The 15,266-nt window shown below is 41.3% G+C and overlaps 1 protein-coding gene across 1 annotated transcript in view; it reads left to right on the plus strand.

The window, feature by feature from the left end:
- FMN2 (formin 2) overlaps positions 1-15,266 on the plus strand; it is a gene marked incomplete at both ends in the record, with an annotated part of 325,661 nt that overhangs the window by 250,124 nt on the left and 60,271 nt on the right. The window contains one exon of the mRNA XM_082854885.1: positions 5,320-5,371. Within this exon, the coding sequence (XP_082711011.1) occupies positions 5,320-5,371 (52 nt within the window). The remainder of the gene's footprint in view (positions 1-5,319; positions 5,372-15,266) is intronic.

Here is a 15,266-nt window from a genome sequence, read left to right on the forward strand (position 1 = left end):
GTGAGATCCTTGCTGGGTAGAGTAATCTTGGTTGAAGGGTTTTCTCCTTCATCACTTTAAATATGTCCTGCCACTCCCTTCTGGCTTTCAGAGTTTCTGCTGAAAGATCAGCTGTTACTCTTATGAGGATTCTCTTATGTGTTATTTGTTGTTTTTTCCTTGCTGCCTTTAATATGTTTTCTTTGTATTTAATTTTTGATAGTTTGATTAATATGTGTCTTGGAGTGTTTCTCCTTGGATTTATCCTGTTTGGAACTCTCTCTGATTCCTGGACTGATTAACTATGTACTTTCCTATATTAGGGAAGTTTTCCACTATAATCTCTTCAAATATTTTCTCAGTTCCTTTCATTTTCTCTTCTTCTTCTGGGACCCCTATAATTTGAATGTTGGTGCATTCAGTGTTTTCTCAGAGGTCTCTGCGACTGTCCTCATTACTTTTCTTTTTTTTCCCTTTATTCTGCTCTGCAGTAGTGATTTCCACTATTTTATCTTCCAGGTCAGTTATCCGTTCTTCTGCCTCAGTTATTCTGCTATTGATCCCTTCCAGAGAATTTTTAATTTCATTTATTGTGTTGTTCATCACTTTGTTTGCTCTTTAGTTTTTGTAGGTCCTTGTTAAACATTTCTTGTAATTTCTCCATTCTATTTTGAAGATTTTGGATCACCTTTACTATCATTATTCTGAATTCTTTTTCAGGTGGACTGCCTATTTCCTTTCCTTTTGTTAGGTCTGGTGGGTTTTTACCTTGCTCCTTCATCTGCTGTGTGTTTCTCTGTCTTCTCGTTTTGCTTAACTTACTGTGTTTGGGGTCTCCTTATCACAGTCTGCAGGTTTGTAGTTCCCGTTGTTTTCGGTGTCTGCCCCCAGTGGCTAAGGTTGGTTCAGTGGGTTGTGTAGGCTTCTTGGTGGAGGGGACTAGTGCCTGTGTTCTGGTGGATGAGGCTAGATCTTGTCTTTCTGCTCAGTAGGTCCATGTCTTGTGGTGTGTTTTGGGGTGTCTGTGGCCTTATTATGATTTTAGGCAGCCTCTCTGCTAATGGGTGGGTTTGTGTTACTGTCTTGCTAGTTGTTTGGCATAGGGTGTCCAGCATTGGAGCTTGCTGGTTGTTGAATGGAGCTGGGTCTTGGCGTTGAGATGGAGATCCCTGGGAGCTTTACCCCATTTGGTATTACGTGGAGCTGGGAGGTCTCTTGTGGACCAGTGTCCTGAACTTGGCTCTTCCACCTCTGAGGCACAGCCCGGTTGCCTGGCTGGAACACCAAGAGCCTTTCATCCACACGGCTCTGAATAAAAGGTAGAAGAAGGAAAGAAAAGAAAGAAAAAGAACGAAAGAAAGTAAGAGAGAGAGAGGGAGAAGATAAAGTTATGAAAGTAAAAATAATTATTAAAAAAATTTTAAAGTAATAAAAAAAAACGGGAAGAGAGCGACCAAAGCAAAAAACAAATCCACCAATGATAACAAGTGCTAAAAAGCATAAAAAAAAAAAAAAAAAAGGACAGAGAGGAACCTAGGACAAATGGTAAGAGCAAAGCTATACAGACAAAATCACACACAGAAGCATACACATACACACTCAGAAAAAAAGAAAAAGGGAAAAAAAAATATTTCCTTGCTCCCAAAGTCCACCTTCTCAATATGGGATAATTCATTGTCTATTCAGGTATTCTACAGATGCAGGGTACATCAAGTTGATGGTGGAGATTTAATCCACTGCTCCTGAGGCTGCTGGGAGAAATTTCCCTTTCTCTTCTTTGTTCGCACAGCTCCCGGGGTTCAGCTTTGGATTTGGCCCCACCTCTGCGTGTAGGTCGCCTGAGGGCGTCTGTTCTTCGCACAGACAGGACGAGGTTAAAGGAGCAGCTGCTTCGGGGGCTCTGGCTCACTCAGTCCAGGGGTAGGGAGGGGTACAGATGTGGGCGAGCCTGTGGAGGCAGAGGCTGGGATGACGTTGTACCAGCCTGAGCCGCGCCGTGCGTTCTCCCGGGGATATTGTTCCTGGATCACGGGACCCTGGCAGTGGCGGGCTGGACAGGCTTCCGGGAGGTGGGGTGTGGCTAGTGACCTGTACTTGCACACAGGCTTCTTGGTGGCGGCAGTAGCAGCCTTAGCGTCTCATGCCCGTCTCGGGTCCGCGCTGTTAGCTGCGGCTCGCGCCCGTCTCTGGAACTCCTTTAAGCGGCGCTCTTAATCCCCTCTTCTCGTGCGCCAGGAAACAAAGGGGGAAGAAAAAGTCTCTTGCCTCTTCGGCAGCTCCAAACCTTTTCCAAGACTCCCTCCCAGCTGGCTGTCGCGCACTAGCCCCCCTCAGGCTGTGTTCACGCAGGCAACCCCAGTCCTCTCCCTGAGATCTGACAGAAGCCCGAACCTCAGCTCCTGGCCCCGCCCGCCCCGGCGGGTGAGCAGAGAAGCCTCTCGGGCTGGTGAGTGCCGGTCGGCACCAATCCTCTGTGTGGGAATCTCCGCTCTGCCCTCTGCATCCCTGTTGCTGACCTCTTCTCCGTGGCTCCGAAGCTTTCTCCCTGCGCCTCCCACAGTCTCCGCCTGCGAAGGGGCTTCCTAGTGTGTGGAAACCTTTCCTCGTTCACGGCTCCCTCCCACTGGTGCAGGTCCCATCCCTATCCTTTTGTCTCTGTTTTTTCTTTTTTCTTTTGCCCTACCCAGGTACGTGGGGAGTTTCTTGGCTTTTGGGAAGTCTGAGGTCTTCTGCCTGCGTTCAGTAGGTGTTCTGTAGGAGTTGTTCCACATGTAGATGTATTTCTGATGTATTTGTGGGTAGGAAGGTGATTTCCACGTCTTACTCTTCCGCCATCTTGAAGCTCCTCCCCTGTTGGCCTATTTTAAATGCTTTTTTAGGTATCCTACAGTTAGCAATTGTCATGAACAAACTAGAAGGCTGCCATCCCCATTTGAAATGTCAAAAAAGAAATGATCTGTGTGCTATAAAGAAAGGGAAAATCAATCTTACTTGAAGTAGTAATTTGCATACTTTGGTATAATAAACTTTATCAATAGAAGATTATAAATATGTAGGAAAATGATGCTAAAAGTAACACTGGCTTTCAAAACTAGTCACAAAGCCCTCTGTGCCATTAGAAATTAACTGAAAATAATTTTTATGTCTCTGAAAAAATAGGTCAGAGAATGAAATAATTAGCAATTGGAAGTTTGCATGGTTTATAGGAAATAACTTTATTCATATGTCATGTTCCATTTTTACTTGAAAACCTGAACATCACTTTAGGAATTTCAAGAGCTTGAGATCCAGCATTTTCAAAGAACATTTATTTAGTCCCTACTAACTTTTGGGGGCACTATGCTAAATATTTTATGTATGTTAACAGATTAATCTATTTATCTAAGATTACAAAGCTAATTTCAGTGGCAGAATCACAAGTAGAACACAGATCTCTGGAATCTAATTTTAGGGTGTTTTAAATTTCATATGTCATTTACTTGATGGTTTTAAAATAGTCCAGAACTTTTCTTTCTTTTTCAGTCTTAATCTCTATATTTTACAAAAGAAAAAAAAAGACACACAGGCAGTTGGGAGAATGTCCTTCCTGAAAATGGTAATCATTGTGGTGCTTTGTTATTTTCCCTTAAAGAAACTTTCTATGGTTCTAGAATTACTTACGGAAGCCAACCATTTTCATGCTAAGCAGCCCAGAGCAGGCTTTGTAAGAAAATATATTAACATTGGAGACTTTTCAAAGTGAAGTCATGGAACATGTATTCTGTTTCTTAATATAACTAATGATTGACCTGTAGACTTATGTAAACACTCTAAAGAACAAAAGGGGAAAGGGGGAAAAATCTCTGCTGCCAGCTCCAAGTATCCCTGTTAAATTCAGACAGTCATGGATGTAGAAAACAAACTTGTTTACCAGGGGGTAAGGGAGGGAGGGATAAACTGGGAGATTGGGGTTGACATATACACACTATTATATATATAATAGATAACTAATAAGGACCTACTGTACAGCACAGGGAACTCTACTCAATACTCCATAATGACCCACATGGGAAAAGAATCTAGAAAACAGTGGATACGTATATGTGTATAACTGACTCACTTTGGTGTACAGCAGAAACTAACACAACATTGTAAGTCAACTATACTCCAATAAAAATTTAAAAAAATACATTGGCACAGTCCTGCAGAGAGGGGCCAACAACACTCCACAGTGGCTGTGCAGATGTTGTGCAGGCCTTCAGACATACAGTAACCAGCCCATGCTGATGACTGTTTAAGTCCTGATGGAGACGCTGACAGTTCCAAGGGACCAGGGGTTTGCTTCCATTCACAGCTCCAATTTTTAGAATCAGTTTGCTCTGCTCCTCTTTGTCTTCTAATTTCTCCAAATGGCCGTGAGTGTGACCCAAAGGGGAATGGTTATGAAAAGACAACTTCTTTCACTAGCTCCAGGGTCTTTTTCATTTATTTTTAAACTTTTTGTCCAGTAGCTCAGTGATTTTCAAACTGATCATTACTGAAGCATGAAATCAACTTAGTGCCTACATTTTGAGATCTAATGGAATAGGCTAAAAATATTAACATGGTGAGAAGTAGGAGTATTTTTGAAGCTTTCAATGTCAAATACATGTGTATGAACTAATACGTAAATTCCTAGAATGCTTACTGGTCAAAAAATGTGAAGGTCACTGCCATACGTATATTATATGATGGGAGTTTCTGTGTTATTTTAAATAATTTTTAAATAATGGTGTAATCTCTTTCCCAAATTTGATCTTTGGGTTTGTGTCTGGCTACCATTCTTTATTTTTAGACAAATCTAATAGCAAATAAATGCATGCACTGTCATCTCATCACTTGGAATTAGTAGAAAGCGTTAGTATTTTATCTTACATCTGCATGGAAATAATCTCTGGATCTGTTCACTTGTGACCTGGTGTGGAGAGCACTGGTGAAGAAGGTCACAAACCATTTTTATTTAGGTTTTTTTACTTGGTTTTTGTACCTTTGCTTGAGAGAGATATTTTCAGCCAATTATTGACATTTAAATACTTGACAAACAAATTTGATGTGAATATCAAGTTTTCTAGTGTTTTATTTTCTCAGATTAATGTGACTGATCTAAAGAAATTACTTAGAAAGTAGTATTAGCTTAATGAAAATTAAACATAACCTATTCAATCATATCTCTTCATAGATTTAAAATAAACTTCTGTCTGGAGTACCTTAGTGTTAATAATGTGTTAAAATATATTTCATATTATTTGGATCTGTTTTGTTTGAGATGGTTATAACCATTTATCATTTATCTCATCTTGTTTTCTTTTCTTGCATTTTTAGCTAAAATTGACCAAGAAGCGGAGGAGAACTCACTGACAGAGACTCATAAATGGTGAGCAATTGTTTTCTTTCAACGTTTGTTCTCAGAGTTGACTTAGAAAGTGCTTAGCGTGCTTCAGTTCAAGGAGTCAATCATTAGCTCACTTTTTATTCTCAAGCATAAAAGAGAAAGAAACTCATTCAATATGCACTTTGATGATACACTGGATTTCTGGCTTTTATTTTATAACTCTGGTTGACATATAAATCTGTTAAGTATCCAATTATTGTGACTAGCTTAGCACCTTCTCTGTAGAATAGGATTTAGCATTGTAGAAATTTAAGAGAACCTATCTTAAGAAAAAAGGATGAAGGGTTTGGTTATAGGACACTATTGAGTTTCCACAGCTGGGCCGGCACCCTGAGTTCCCCTTACATAACCCTTACTTCCAGAATGGAGGTTTGCAGTCATGGGTGAGCGTAGAAAAGTATCTCAGAAATCTCTGCTTCTCTGCATCAATCTTCTCCACTTCTTCCTCTCTGTGCTAGTCAGATTTCTCCAGAAAACAGAGCCCATAGGTGTGTGTGTGTGTGTGTGTCTGTGTGTGTGTGTGTCTGTGTGTGTGTGGTGTTTGTGTGTGTCTGTGTGGGGGTGTGGGGGTGTGTGTGTGTGGTGTGTGGGGAGTGTGTGTCTGTGTGTGTGTATGTGTGGGGTGTGTGTGGGGGGGTGTGTGTCTCTGTGTGTGTGGTGTGGGGGGGGTGTGTGCACACCTACAGATAGAGAGAGATTGATTTTAAGGAATTGGCTCAAAACAGGCGGGAAATTCTGCATGTTGTTGATGTTACAATCTTGAGTCGGAAAGCATTCTGGAGACAGAATTCCTTCCTATTTGGGTAACCAGTCTTTTTTTCTTAATTCCCTCAACTAGATTGGATGAGGCCCATCCTCATTATGGAGGGTCATCTGCTTTTCTCAAAGTCTACTGATTTAAACGTTAATCACATCTAAAAAATACCTTTACAACAACATCTACACTGGTGTTTGACCCCAGACCAGTTACCACAGCCCAACCAAGCTGACATGTCAAATTAACCATCACAGTCTCTAAAGAAATTTGATTACTCTTGGGAAAATGTTGATAAAAGAGGTTCTTTGCTATTACTTTATGAGGCAAGATCCCGTATGTCTGTGAACAGATATCACATACATAATAGTTGTATTGCAGGCAAATTGGTAAAACAGAATTGGCCAGTTTCTATCAAAGCAAAAACTGAGGTGAAGACCTTAAATTATAACAAGCAGGAATTTCAATTAATTGTATGAAAGGAATCTGGCTAAGGACAAATCTGTTAATAAAAGAGTCATCTTTATAATTTAGATAATTAACTCTGAAATTTAAAATAAAAGGAAGAATTATGGATCCTGTGAAACATTCCTAAAAGAACTAAGTCTCTGTACCATTTCTGTAGCAATGCTGCATGACCTGGACAGCAGTCCGTAGTAATTCTCTGCAGGAGGCGGTGTGGCCCTGGCCTTTCATGTGTGATGGCTGTGCCTTGGGGTCCAAACCCTAACCCCGGGACAGCAGTGACTACTTGGCGAGGTTAGAGGTGTCAAGGAAGAAGACGTTATCCTCTACCCTTCTAGGTTCTTCTGGCTGGTCTAAGAATTAAACTGACATGAGAGAGATTAACAGGAGAAAATCACAGAAAAGTTTAATAACAAGTATACATGGGAGAGACCCAGGAAAACTTAAATACCACCTTCAGCTAAAGACAAAAGAGGATGTTGTGGTGGTACTGGTTTAGGACTTCAGAGGGGAGGAAGGCAATTCACAAGGAGACAGAAAAGCAGATGCTTGCTTAAACCAGTGTTTGCTGGGCCAGCAGAGACGACAGGCACAGAGTGGACTGATGTGCAGGCCCTGCCAAGAGCCGCCCCCGCACCCCCATATTCTTGCAGATACCTCTGCTGAAAGCTCTATTCCAGGAGCAAACCCTCTGTCTAAGTTCTTTAGGCATTTAGGGGCAAGGTCAGATTTCTTCCTGAGTCTTTTGGTCCTTGATTATTTTCAGCTGGAAATAATCCAAATGCCCAAGAGACATTCTGGGGTGGCCCCTGCAGAATTAAGTCAGATAGTGTTTGCCAGATGCTGAGCACTTAGTAAGTGACTAATGTGTTAATTGCTATGTTATTTTCACATTATTATCATAATCAGATTACAAAATGTTGGGTGGTGGAAGCAGAAAGCAGAGTCAGATTTCAGAATCAGGCATGTGTTTATGTGTGCGTTCTATGTTCCTCACTGTTTCTGCTGAATCTGGGATTGGGCCGCCTGGAAGCATTATTAGAGCATAGATTTTGGTGTCAGATCTGTGTATCTGCACCTGCTCCAAACTGCTGGAGCTGTGGCTCCAAGGATTTACCATAACTTTTGAATCCGTGTCCTTATCTGTGACATAAACAATACACACATGGTGAGTGTGTAGAGATCAGCTCAGAATAATTAAATTTTCCAAGTTAAATATATGTGTAGGAACCTGCCTCCTATGGGTTTTTCGAAATCCCCTTCTTTTGGACTCACCCAAACACCTAAGCTTAGGAGACTGATTTCCAGAGTGAACTCTCTTCCCAACTAACAACGATTTCACTGGAGAAAAGGATATAAAACAATCACTTAACATTTCTAAAACACATTCTAACAGCCTCCAGCAAATGGGAAATCATTCATTCAAGGAAATCTGCTACATCTTGGTGAGAACAGCGGGTGGTGGCATCTGAGCCACGGCCGTGGATGCCCCTCAGGCCTCCGAGCAGGCTGTCCTCCCCGGGCTGGGCCCAGCCCTCTAGCCGCTGTGTGCTGAGAAGTCCTGCTCTAGGCAAGCGTGTGCAGAGGATGGGGCTCCCTGCCTCAATGCACCCCCGGCTGACAGGGTGAGGCCCTCCCTCCTCTGGAAAGGGGGCTCCTGCTGGGATGCTTGGGGTCCCCGCTGGGGCACATAGGCCAGCGCCCTCCTCTGGCTTCAGCTCCCGTGCGGAGCCCAGAGATCCTGTCCACAACGTTGCAGCTCCGTCTGAGGGGACTGACTCTATTGGAACGAAGGAGAATTCCGTGCAGGACGCCTCGTGGAAAGCAGTGGAGGTCTCAGTGGAGGACAATTAGGAGGACCCACAGCTCCGGGATGCAGACAGTGACCACGGGGTGGCCTAGCGAGCAGGCAGCCAAGAAGGAGCCTCCGGGGGCTGGGCAGGGTGGGCGAGGCCACCCTCACTCACGGGCCATCAGACCAGGATGTGGAGAGGACTTGACAATGTTTCCCAAGCTGTGTCCAGATCCATCAGCAGATGCAGGAAGCCCCCTGGCCGGGGGCTCCCACACAACTTCTGACCAGCCATGGGCTGCACAGTGCGCTGCTCTGACCCAGGGCCAACTCCTAGGAAGCCAGGCTTAAAACTCAGATCAGACGCCTGTCTGCAGTCTGTCTAGTAGCCACAGAAGAAGCACACCTCGTCTGCTGAGGTCATGCTGCTCCCAGAACCATGGGGACCAGCAGTGGACGCCCTCCCTCCTGCCGCTCTGAGGTCTGCCACTCGGGCAGGCTGGGGGGCTTGTCCCAAGTTCCAGAGTCTCAGGTCTCCTTCCCAGGGGTGAGGCCCGCTCCCACGCCCCACGCTAGGCCACCAAATGCTCTCTCCACCTACATAAATTTTGGAACCGAAAGCCTTGGACTTTGGACTTCCTCTTTGTGCTCTCTTTGTGAAAAAATACTTCTACCCACCCCTCACCTCCAGCCCCACCTCCCAAAAATTTTTTAAGGGAAGCACACACACTCTCACTCTTTATTTGATCTCTAGATATTTGAGCTGCCTCAGCAAGGCCCTGAGGGAGGGGAGACCAGGCTCGCATATCTTCTCAGCCTTCCACCCCTTCTTTTATTTTTACTTTATTAGAGGTTATTATCTTCAGTGTGTCATACTATTAAGTCAGCTGAAATCCATTTGGCGGTAAGATGGTATTTAAGCATTCTACCTGGTCTGCGTATTTAAGTCCCTGCTGTTAACCAAAATTTCAGAACAGAGACCTGATTGAAATAAAAAGATGTTTATTTGGGGTTTGTTAGGACTGCAGCCTGGGAGACACAGATTCAAGAATTTGAATTGTGTTCCACCGGACTACAAAATGGGGGAAGTTTATAAAGGCAGAAAACCTGCAAGGTTACATAAGTTGTCAAGAATTAGAATTGGAGCTGGCGAGAAGTAAGGGTGCTTGTTAACTAAGGACACGTGGGATCTGAAATGGTTGCGTAGTTACAAGGGGAGAGCTTGAGACCTTAAGGGTGCAGCTGGCAAGTGCTGTTCTGAATACGGCTGGTGGTGTCCTTGGACCTGGTGCAGTTCATAGAAAGTTCAGGTTCTCAGTAGGGCAGAGACCTGTCTGAGACCTGGTCCTCAGTAGCCACCTGACTCCATTTCATGAACCTCAACTGTCATCCCTCCAGTCGTGATTTCAGTTTGTCATCACAGCAGAGCTGGCCTTCCTCATTCTCCTGCCTCTGTTGGCCCTTCATTGGGGCAGTGATGTTATTACAACTGAAAACTATTACTTTTACTTTGCACCTCACAAGATACCAAGTGACAAATTGGTGGCAGATGTTTGTGCTTTAATTTCTAGAATGGGTTGAGAGTCATTTACAGATAATTGTGATAGCTGTGTTGAACTATAAATGTCCTGGGGATATTTTTGATACCAAAATAGAAGTTCCCCAATGGTGTTGAGGCCATTTAGTGTTGCGTATTTCCACCAAGGTCGCTGTGAAAGAAGGTGGCCAGTGTGGTGGCTGAACCCTGATGGTCTACCCCAAATGGCACCTGGAAAACCACGCCAAGTGTGGTTGGAAGCCTGGCTTACTCAGCCTCCCCCCACCATCCATCAGGTTGTCGGAATGGAATACCTTGCTTTTTACAATATGCAGAGTTTCCTCAAGTGTGGATAGTAAGAGGTCTTACTAGAAAAGCATATTTGTGTGAAAATCTGCTGTAAACTGCACAAACTCGTTATTGGCTTGCTTTGAAGGGAATTTTATACTGATTTGTCTTTATGTTTGAGTACTTGGAAAACAAAAAGTCTTGACTTTTAGTCATTTTAAAATGGATAGTGAACTCTTATCAAGAAATTAATTAGGATTCTTTTCTATGGTGGAATATTATGTGTTTTTCAGGTCATTTTATGATTCCCTAACTAAAGAAAAATATTCAAAAGAAACAATGGTTAGTAAACTTTTAAAGCAAATCCGCTCTTTTTTATATTCCATTTGATAGCACAATAGTTTTATGTGCTAACTTGTCTGTCTATTCATGCAATCTTGCTATTAATCTGAGAAGTGGGACTTTAAGTTACTATTTCACATGAACAAAAATATGTAAATTTTAGATAAATAGTTTGACCAAACTCTTCAGTTCTCCCAGAAAGTAAGGCGACTGAGCAGATGAGTCTTGAACCACACACCCCAAACCCAAATGCACATCGGACAAGCGTGTTCTCATCTTCAGATGATTTCCTGGGTGAGCCAGATGAATGTCTTACAGGGTGGGCTTCACCAGAAACCTGTCTGTCAGCTGCATCGCCACTGAATGTGCTTATTTCAGGCTCTGCTTTTATTTTCTTTTTAATTAGCATCATAGCTTTCTTCAATTGTGGGAAAGTATCACCAGACCAAATATGATAGTTTTTATTTTCCCACAGAATTAGTCAGTGTCTGTATCAGCTCACAGGCAGAAAATGTAACAATTCCAGATTTGTCTAATAAATGGCCATTCCTTTATATCTAAATTTAAAGAATAATGAGACTGGGAGTTATAAAATTGACTTCTCACACTCAGCGGTTCTTATTTATAAATTATGGCTAACTTCAAAATTTTCTTAGAAGTTCTTCTTTGTTTTTTTTTATTCTATAGGTACAAACCATATTTTATGGTGAAAATGATTTTGAAATAGAAAAAGAGCAGATTTTCTTTTTCTTTTTTAATTGAAGTATAGGATTTACAGTGTTGTGTTAGTTTCAGGTGTACAGCAAGGTGATTCAGTTATACATACCTATATATTTTTTCAGATTCTTTTACCTTATACGTTGTTACAAAGTGTTGAGTATAGTTCCCTGTGCTATACAGTAGGTCCTTGTTTTTTTAATCTATTTTATATATAGTAGTGTGTATATGTTAATTCCAAACTCCTAATTTATCTCTCCCCCTTACTTTCCCCTTTGGTAACTAAAAGTTTGTTTTCTATGTCTGTGGGTCTATTTTTGTTTTGAATATAAGTTCATTTGTATCGTTTTATTAGATTCCACATATAAGTGATATCATATTATATTTGTCTTTCTCTGTCTGGCTTGTGTCACTTAGTATGATAATCTCTAGGTCCATCTCTGTTGCTGCAAATGGCATTATTTCATTCTTTTTTATGGCTGAGTAATAGTCCATCATATATATGTACCACATCTTCTTTATCCATTCATCCATCAGTGGACGTTTAGGTTGCTTCCATCACCTGACTATTGTAAACATTGCTGCGATGAACATTGAGGTGCATATATCTTTTCAAATTATGGTTTTCTCTGTATATATGCCCAGGAGTGGGATTGCAGGATCATATAGTAGCTCTATTTTTAGTTTTTTAAGGAACCCCTGTACTCTTTTCCATAGTGACTGCACCAATTTACATTCCCATCAAGAGTGTAGGAGGGTTCCCTTTCTCCACACCCTGTCCAGCATTTGCTGTTTGTAGATTTTCTGATGATGGCCATTCTGACCAGTGTGAGGTGGTACCTCATTGTAGTTTTGATTTGCATTTCTCTAATAATTAGAGATGAGGAGTATCTTTTCATGTGCCTTTTGGCCACCTTTATGTCATCTTTAAGGAAATATCTACTTAGATCTTCTGCCCATTTTTTGATTGGGTTCTTTGTTTTTTTGATATTGAGCTGTATGAGCTGTTTGTATATTTTGGAGATTAATTCCTTGTCAGTGTATCATTTGCAAATATTTTATACCATTCTGTAGACTGTCTTTTTGTTTTGTTTATCATTTCCTTTGCTGTGCAAAAGCTTTTAAGTTTAATTAGGTCCCATTTGTTTATTTTTGCTTTTATTTCCTTTGCTTTAGGAGGCAGATCCAAAAAGATATTGCCGCAGTTTCTGTCAAAGAGTGGTCTGCCTGTGTTTTCCTCTAGGAGTATAATGGTTTCTGGTATTACATTTAGGCCTTTAATTGATATTGAGTTTATTTTTGTGTGTGGTGTAAGAGAATGTTGTAATTTCATTCTTTTACATGTAGCTGTCCAGTTTTCTCAGCACCACTTTTTTAAGAGACTGTCTTTTCTCCATAGTATATTCTTGCCTCCTTTGTCATAGATTAATTGACCATAAGCACATGGGCTTATTTCTGGGCTCTCTATTCTGTCCCATTGATGTACGTGTCTGTTTTGTGCCAGTACCATGCTGTTTAGATTACTATAGCTTTGTAGTATTGTCTGAAGTCAGGGTGTCTGATTCCTCTAGCTCCATTTTTCTTTCTCAAGATTGCTTTGGCTACTTGGAGTCTTTGTGTTTCCATACAAATTTAAAAATTTTTTGTTCTAGTTCTGTGAAAAATGTCCTTGGTAATTTGATAGGGATTGCATTGATAGGTTTGTGTTTATCTGGCTTAGTCTGGCATACCAGGCAGGCTGCAGCCTGGTATTAAAACTGAAGTGATAGGGAATATCTTTGTAAAACTCCCAAACAATTACATCATTCTATTAACAATATTGATAAAGTAAAGCAAAGTTGCAGTTTGTATTTTCCAATTTAGATTTTTTTGTTAACTACTTGAAATCCTGCCAGGAGGGTCACCATTTGGAGGCCTACAGGAGGAAGGCTTCCAGGGGAAATTGGAGAAAACTCTCTCACACCTTCCACTCTCAGGCCTTGGTGTGCATTTTAGGTACAGCACTTTTCTTTGGACAAAGGGGTTTTCTTCTGTGGCTACATTATTCAACTTTTTATAAAACCCACTGACTTTCAACAGTGTGGGGCCCTCTGACACCCTGTGCAGATTTGCTGGCCTTTGTCAGTTATAAAAAACATTCTGAAGTGGTAGTCTCTACTGAATTTTTTTATGTTTTATGTTTTATGCATTCTGAATAGAACGACTTCAGGACCTTCTGCTTTAGAGAATTTGGTATGTTTCCTTTCAGTTTTGGTTTGTAATTATAAAGGGGGAAAATGCATCAAATAATTTCTGCCCTTTTGCAAAGTTTTGTTTTAAAAATGGAAAATTTCCTGTTGTATAGGGTTGATAAAATCTTCCCCACCCCAATATTTTAAAATATATTTGGGCCTAGTCTAGGCTAAAGTGTTTCCAGAAGCTAAGTTCTCCAACCTAAAAGAGGTTAGAACTCCTAAAGTTTTGTCCTGTGTAAGCAAGAAGAAGAGGAGTGAGGTCGCCACATTTTTATTAAAGTTTCTAATCCCTGTGTTCTTGCAGGGTGTGGGGAGGATGAAGACCCAAGAGAGTACACACTGTTTTGCCCACTGTTTTGTACTTTAGAGAATAGAAAGTAGTAGAAAAGCTAAGGGGTAATAATTTAAGATAACAGGTGTATTTAACCATATCATGATTCAAATCTATTAGGGTTGTACATTTTGAGAAACTATGCTTCTAGCACAGTAGATGTTCTAGGAAAAAAAAACAGTTGAATAAAAGTAGTTACTTTCTGATTGAAGGAAAAGATTTTTCTGGGTAGAATGAAACTAAGAGAAAAATGAAACAGTTATACATGACTTTATCTGTAGACATATTTCATAAGGCAAATTAGAAATCTTCTTTAGAAGATTGTCATTAGAGGGGAAAATTTGGTTACAATTTACAGAGAACCACCTTAAATTAAGTAAAACCCCCAAAGGATTTCTCAGAGGGCTCCAGAATCCAAGGTAAAGGGAAATAGCCTCAGGGGGATGGGAACCAGGCAGGGGTGAGCACAGGGCCCAGTCCCTGACCAGGTTAGAGTGGAGTGGTTAGCAAATCCTGGTTCCACTTTTTTTAAAGTTATCTGATTTGGGGAAATTTATTGAAACTCTGTACCTCCATTTCTTCATTTCTAAAATGAGAAGAATAATAGAATAGTGACTGGCACAATGTAATTACCTGATATTCTTCTCACTTCATGATGTTTACCATGTGGACCTGCCACTAATGACCCAAGTCTGAATTTTCTCTGTAGCTATCATTGCAGATTCTCAAAAGGGTGGATCTGATTGACTTCCAGACAGGTGGCACGGGCTCGAGAAGTCCAGCTCGGGCTATGAGCGCAGCAAGTCTTCTAAAGCTAAGAAACAATGGCACTTTGACTTGGGGGTGTGGGTAGTGTACCAATAAGGGTTAAAAAGAGATAATTTTGTGACTAGTGAATGACCTTTTAATAGGTTGACTTTTTCTTTGTGGGAACTTTTATATCATAAAGCACATCATCTCACTTTGTGGCTACAGTTGCATACACCAAATGTGAGTAAACTTATACGAAAAGCAGCATGAAGAATTGTTTTGCGTGGTTTGCTCACCATTTGTCCTGAGGGGCAACATAGTTATGGGCTCAAACCAGTGGAATTTATAGCTGCATTTACCGTGCAAACTTTGCATCAGAGTCGGAGGGAAAACACTGCATAGATTCTGGCCCCACTGAAGTGCGTCTGCAGGAAGCATCCAGGAGGAAGATAGCAACACTCCTAGGCCAACCGCAGGCTCATCTGTCTTTATGATCTCGGTTTTCTTCATTTGTGTGGGTGGTCAAAGCTGTCAAGTAGATACTGTATTTAACACAGTAGCTAAACATGCAGTAGATATACAACACACACAGCTTCTTCCCCAGAGAGTATGCAATATTTTACTTTTCAAACAGCACTTTCTTTCAAAGGTCCAAGGTTTTCCCAGG

Source organism: Leucopleurus acutus (genome assembly GCF_964270905.1).
Source record: "Leucopleurus acutus genome assembly, chromosome: 14".
Taxonomy (NCBI): Eukaryota; Metazoa; Chordata; class Mammalia; order Artiodactyla; family Delphinidae; genus Leucopleurus; species Leucopleurus acutus.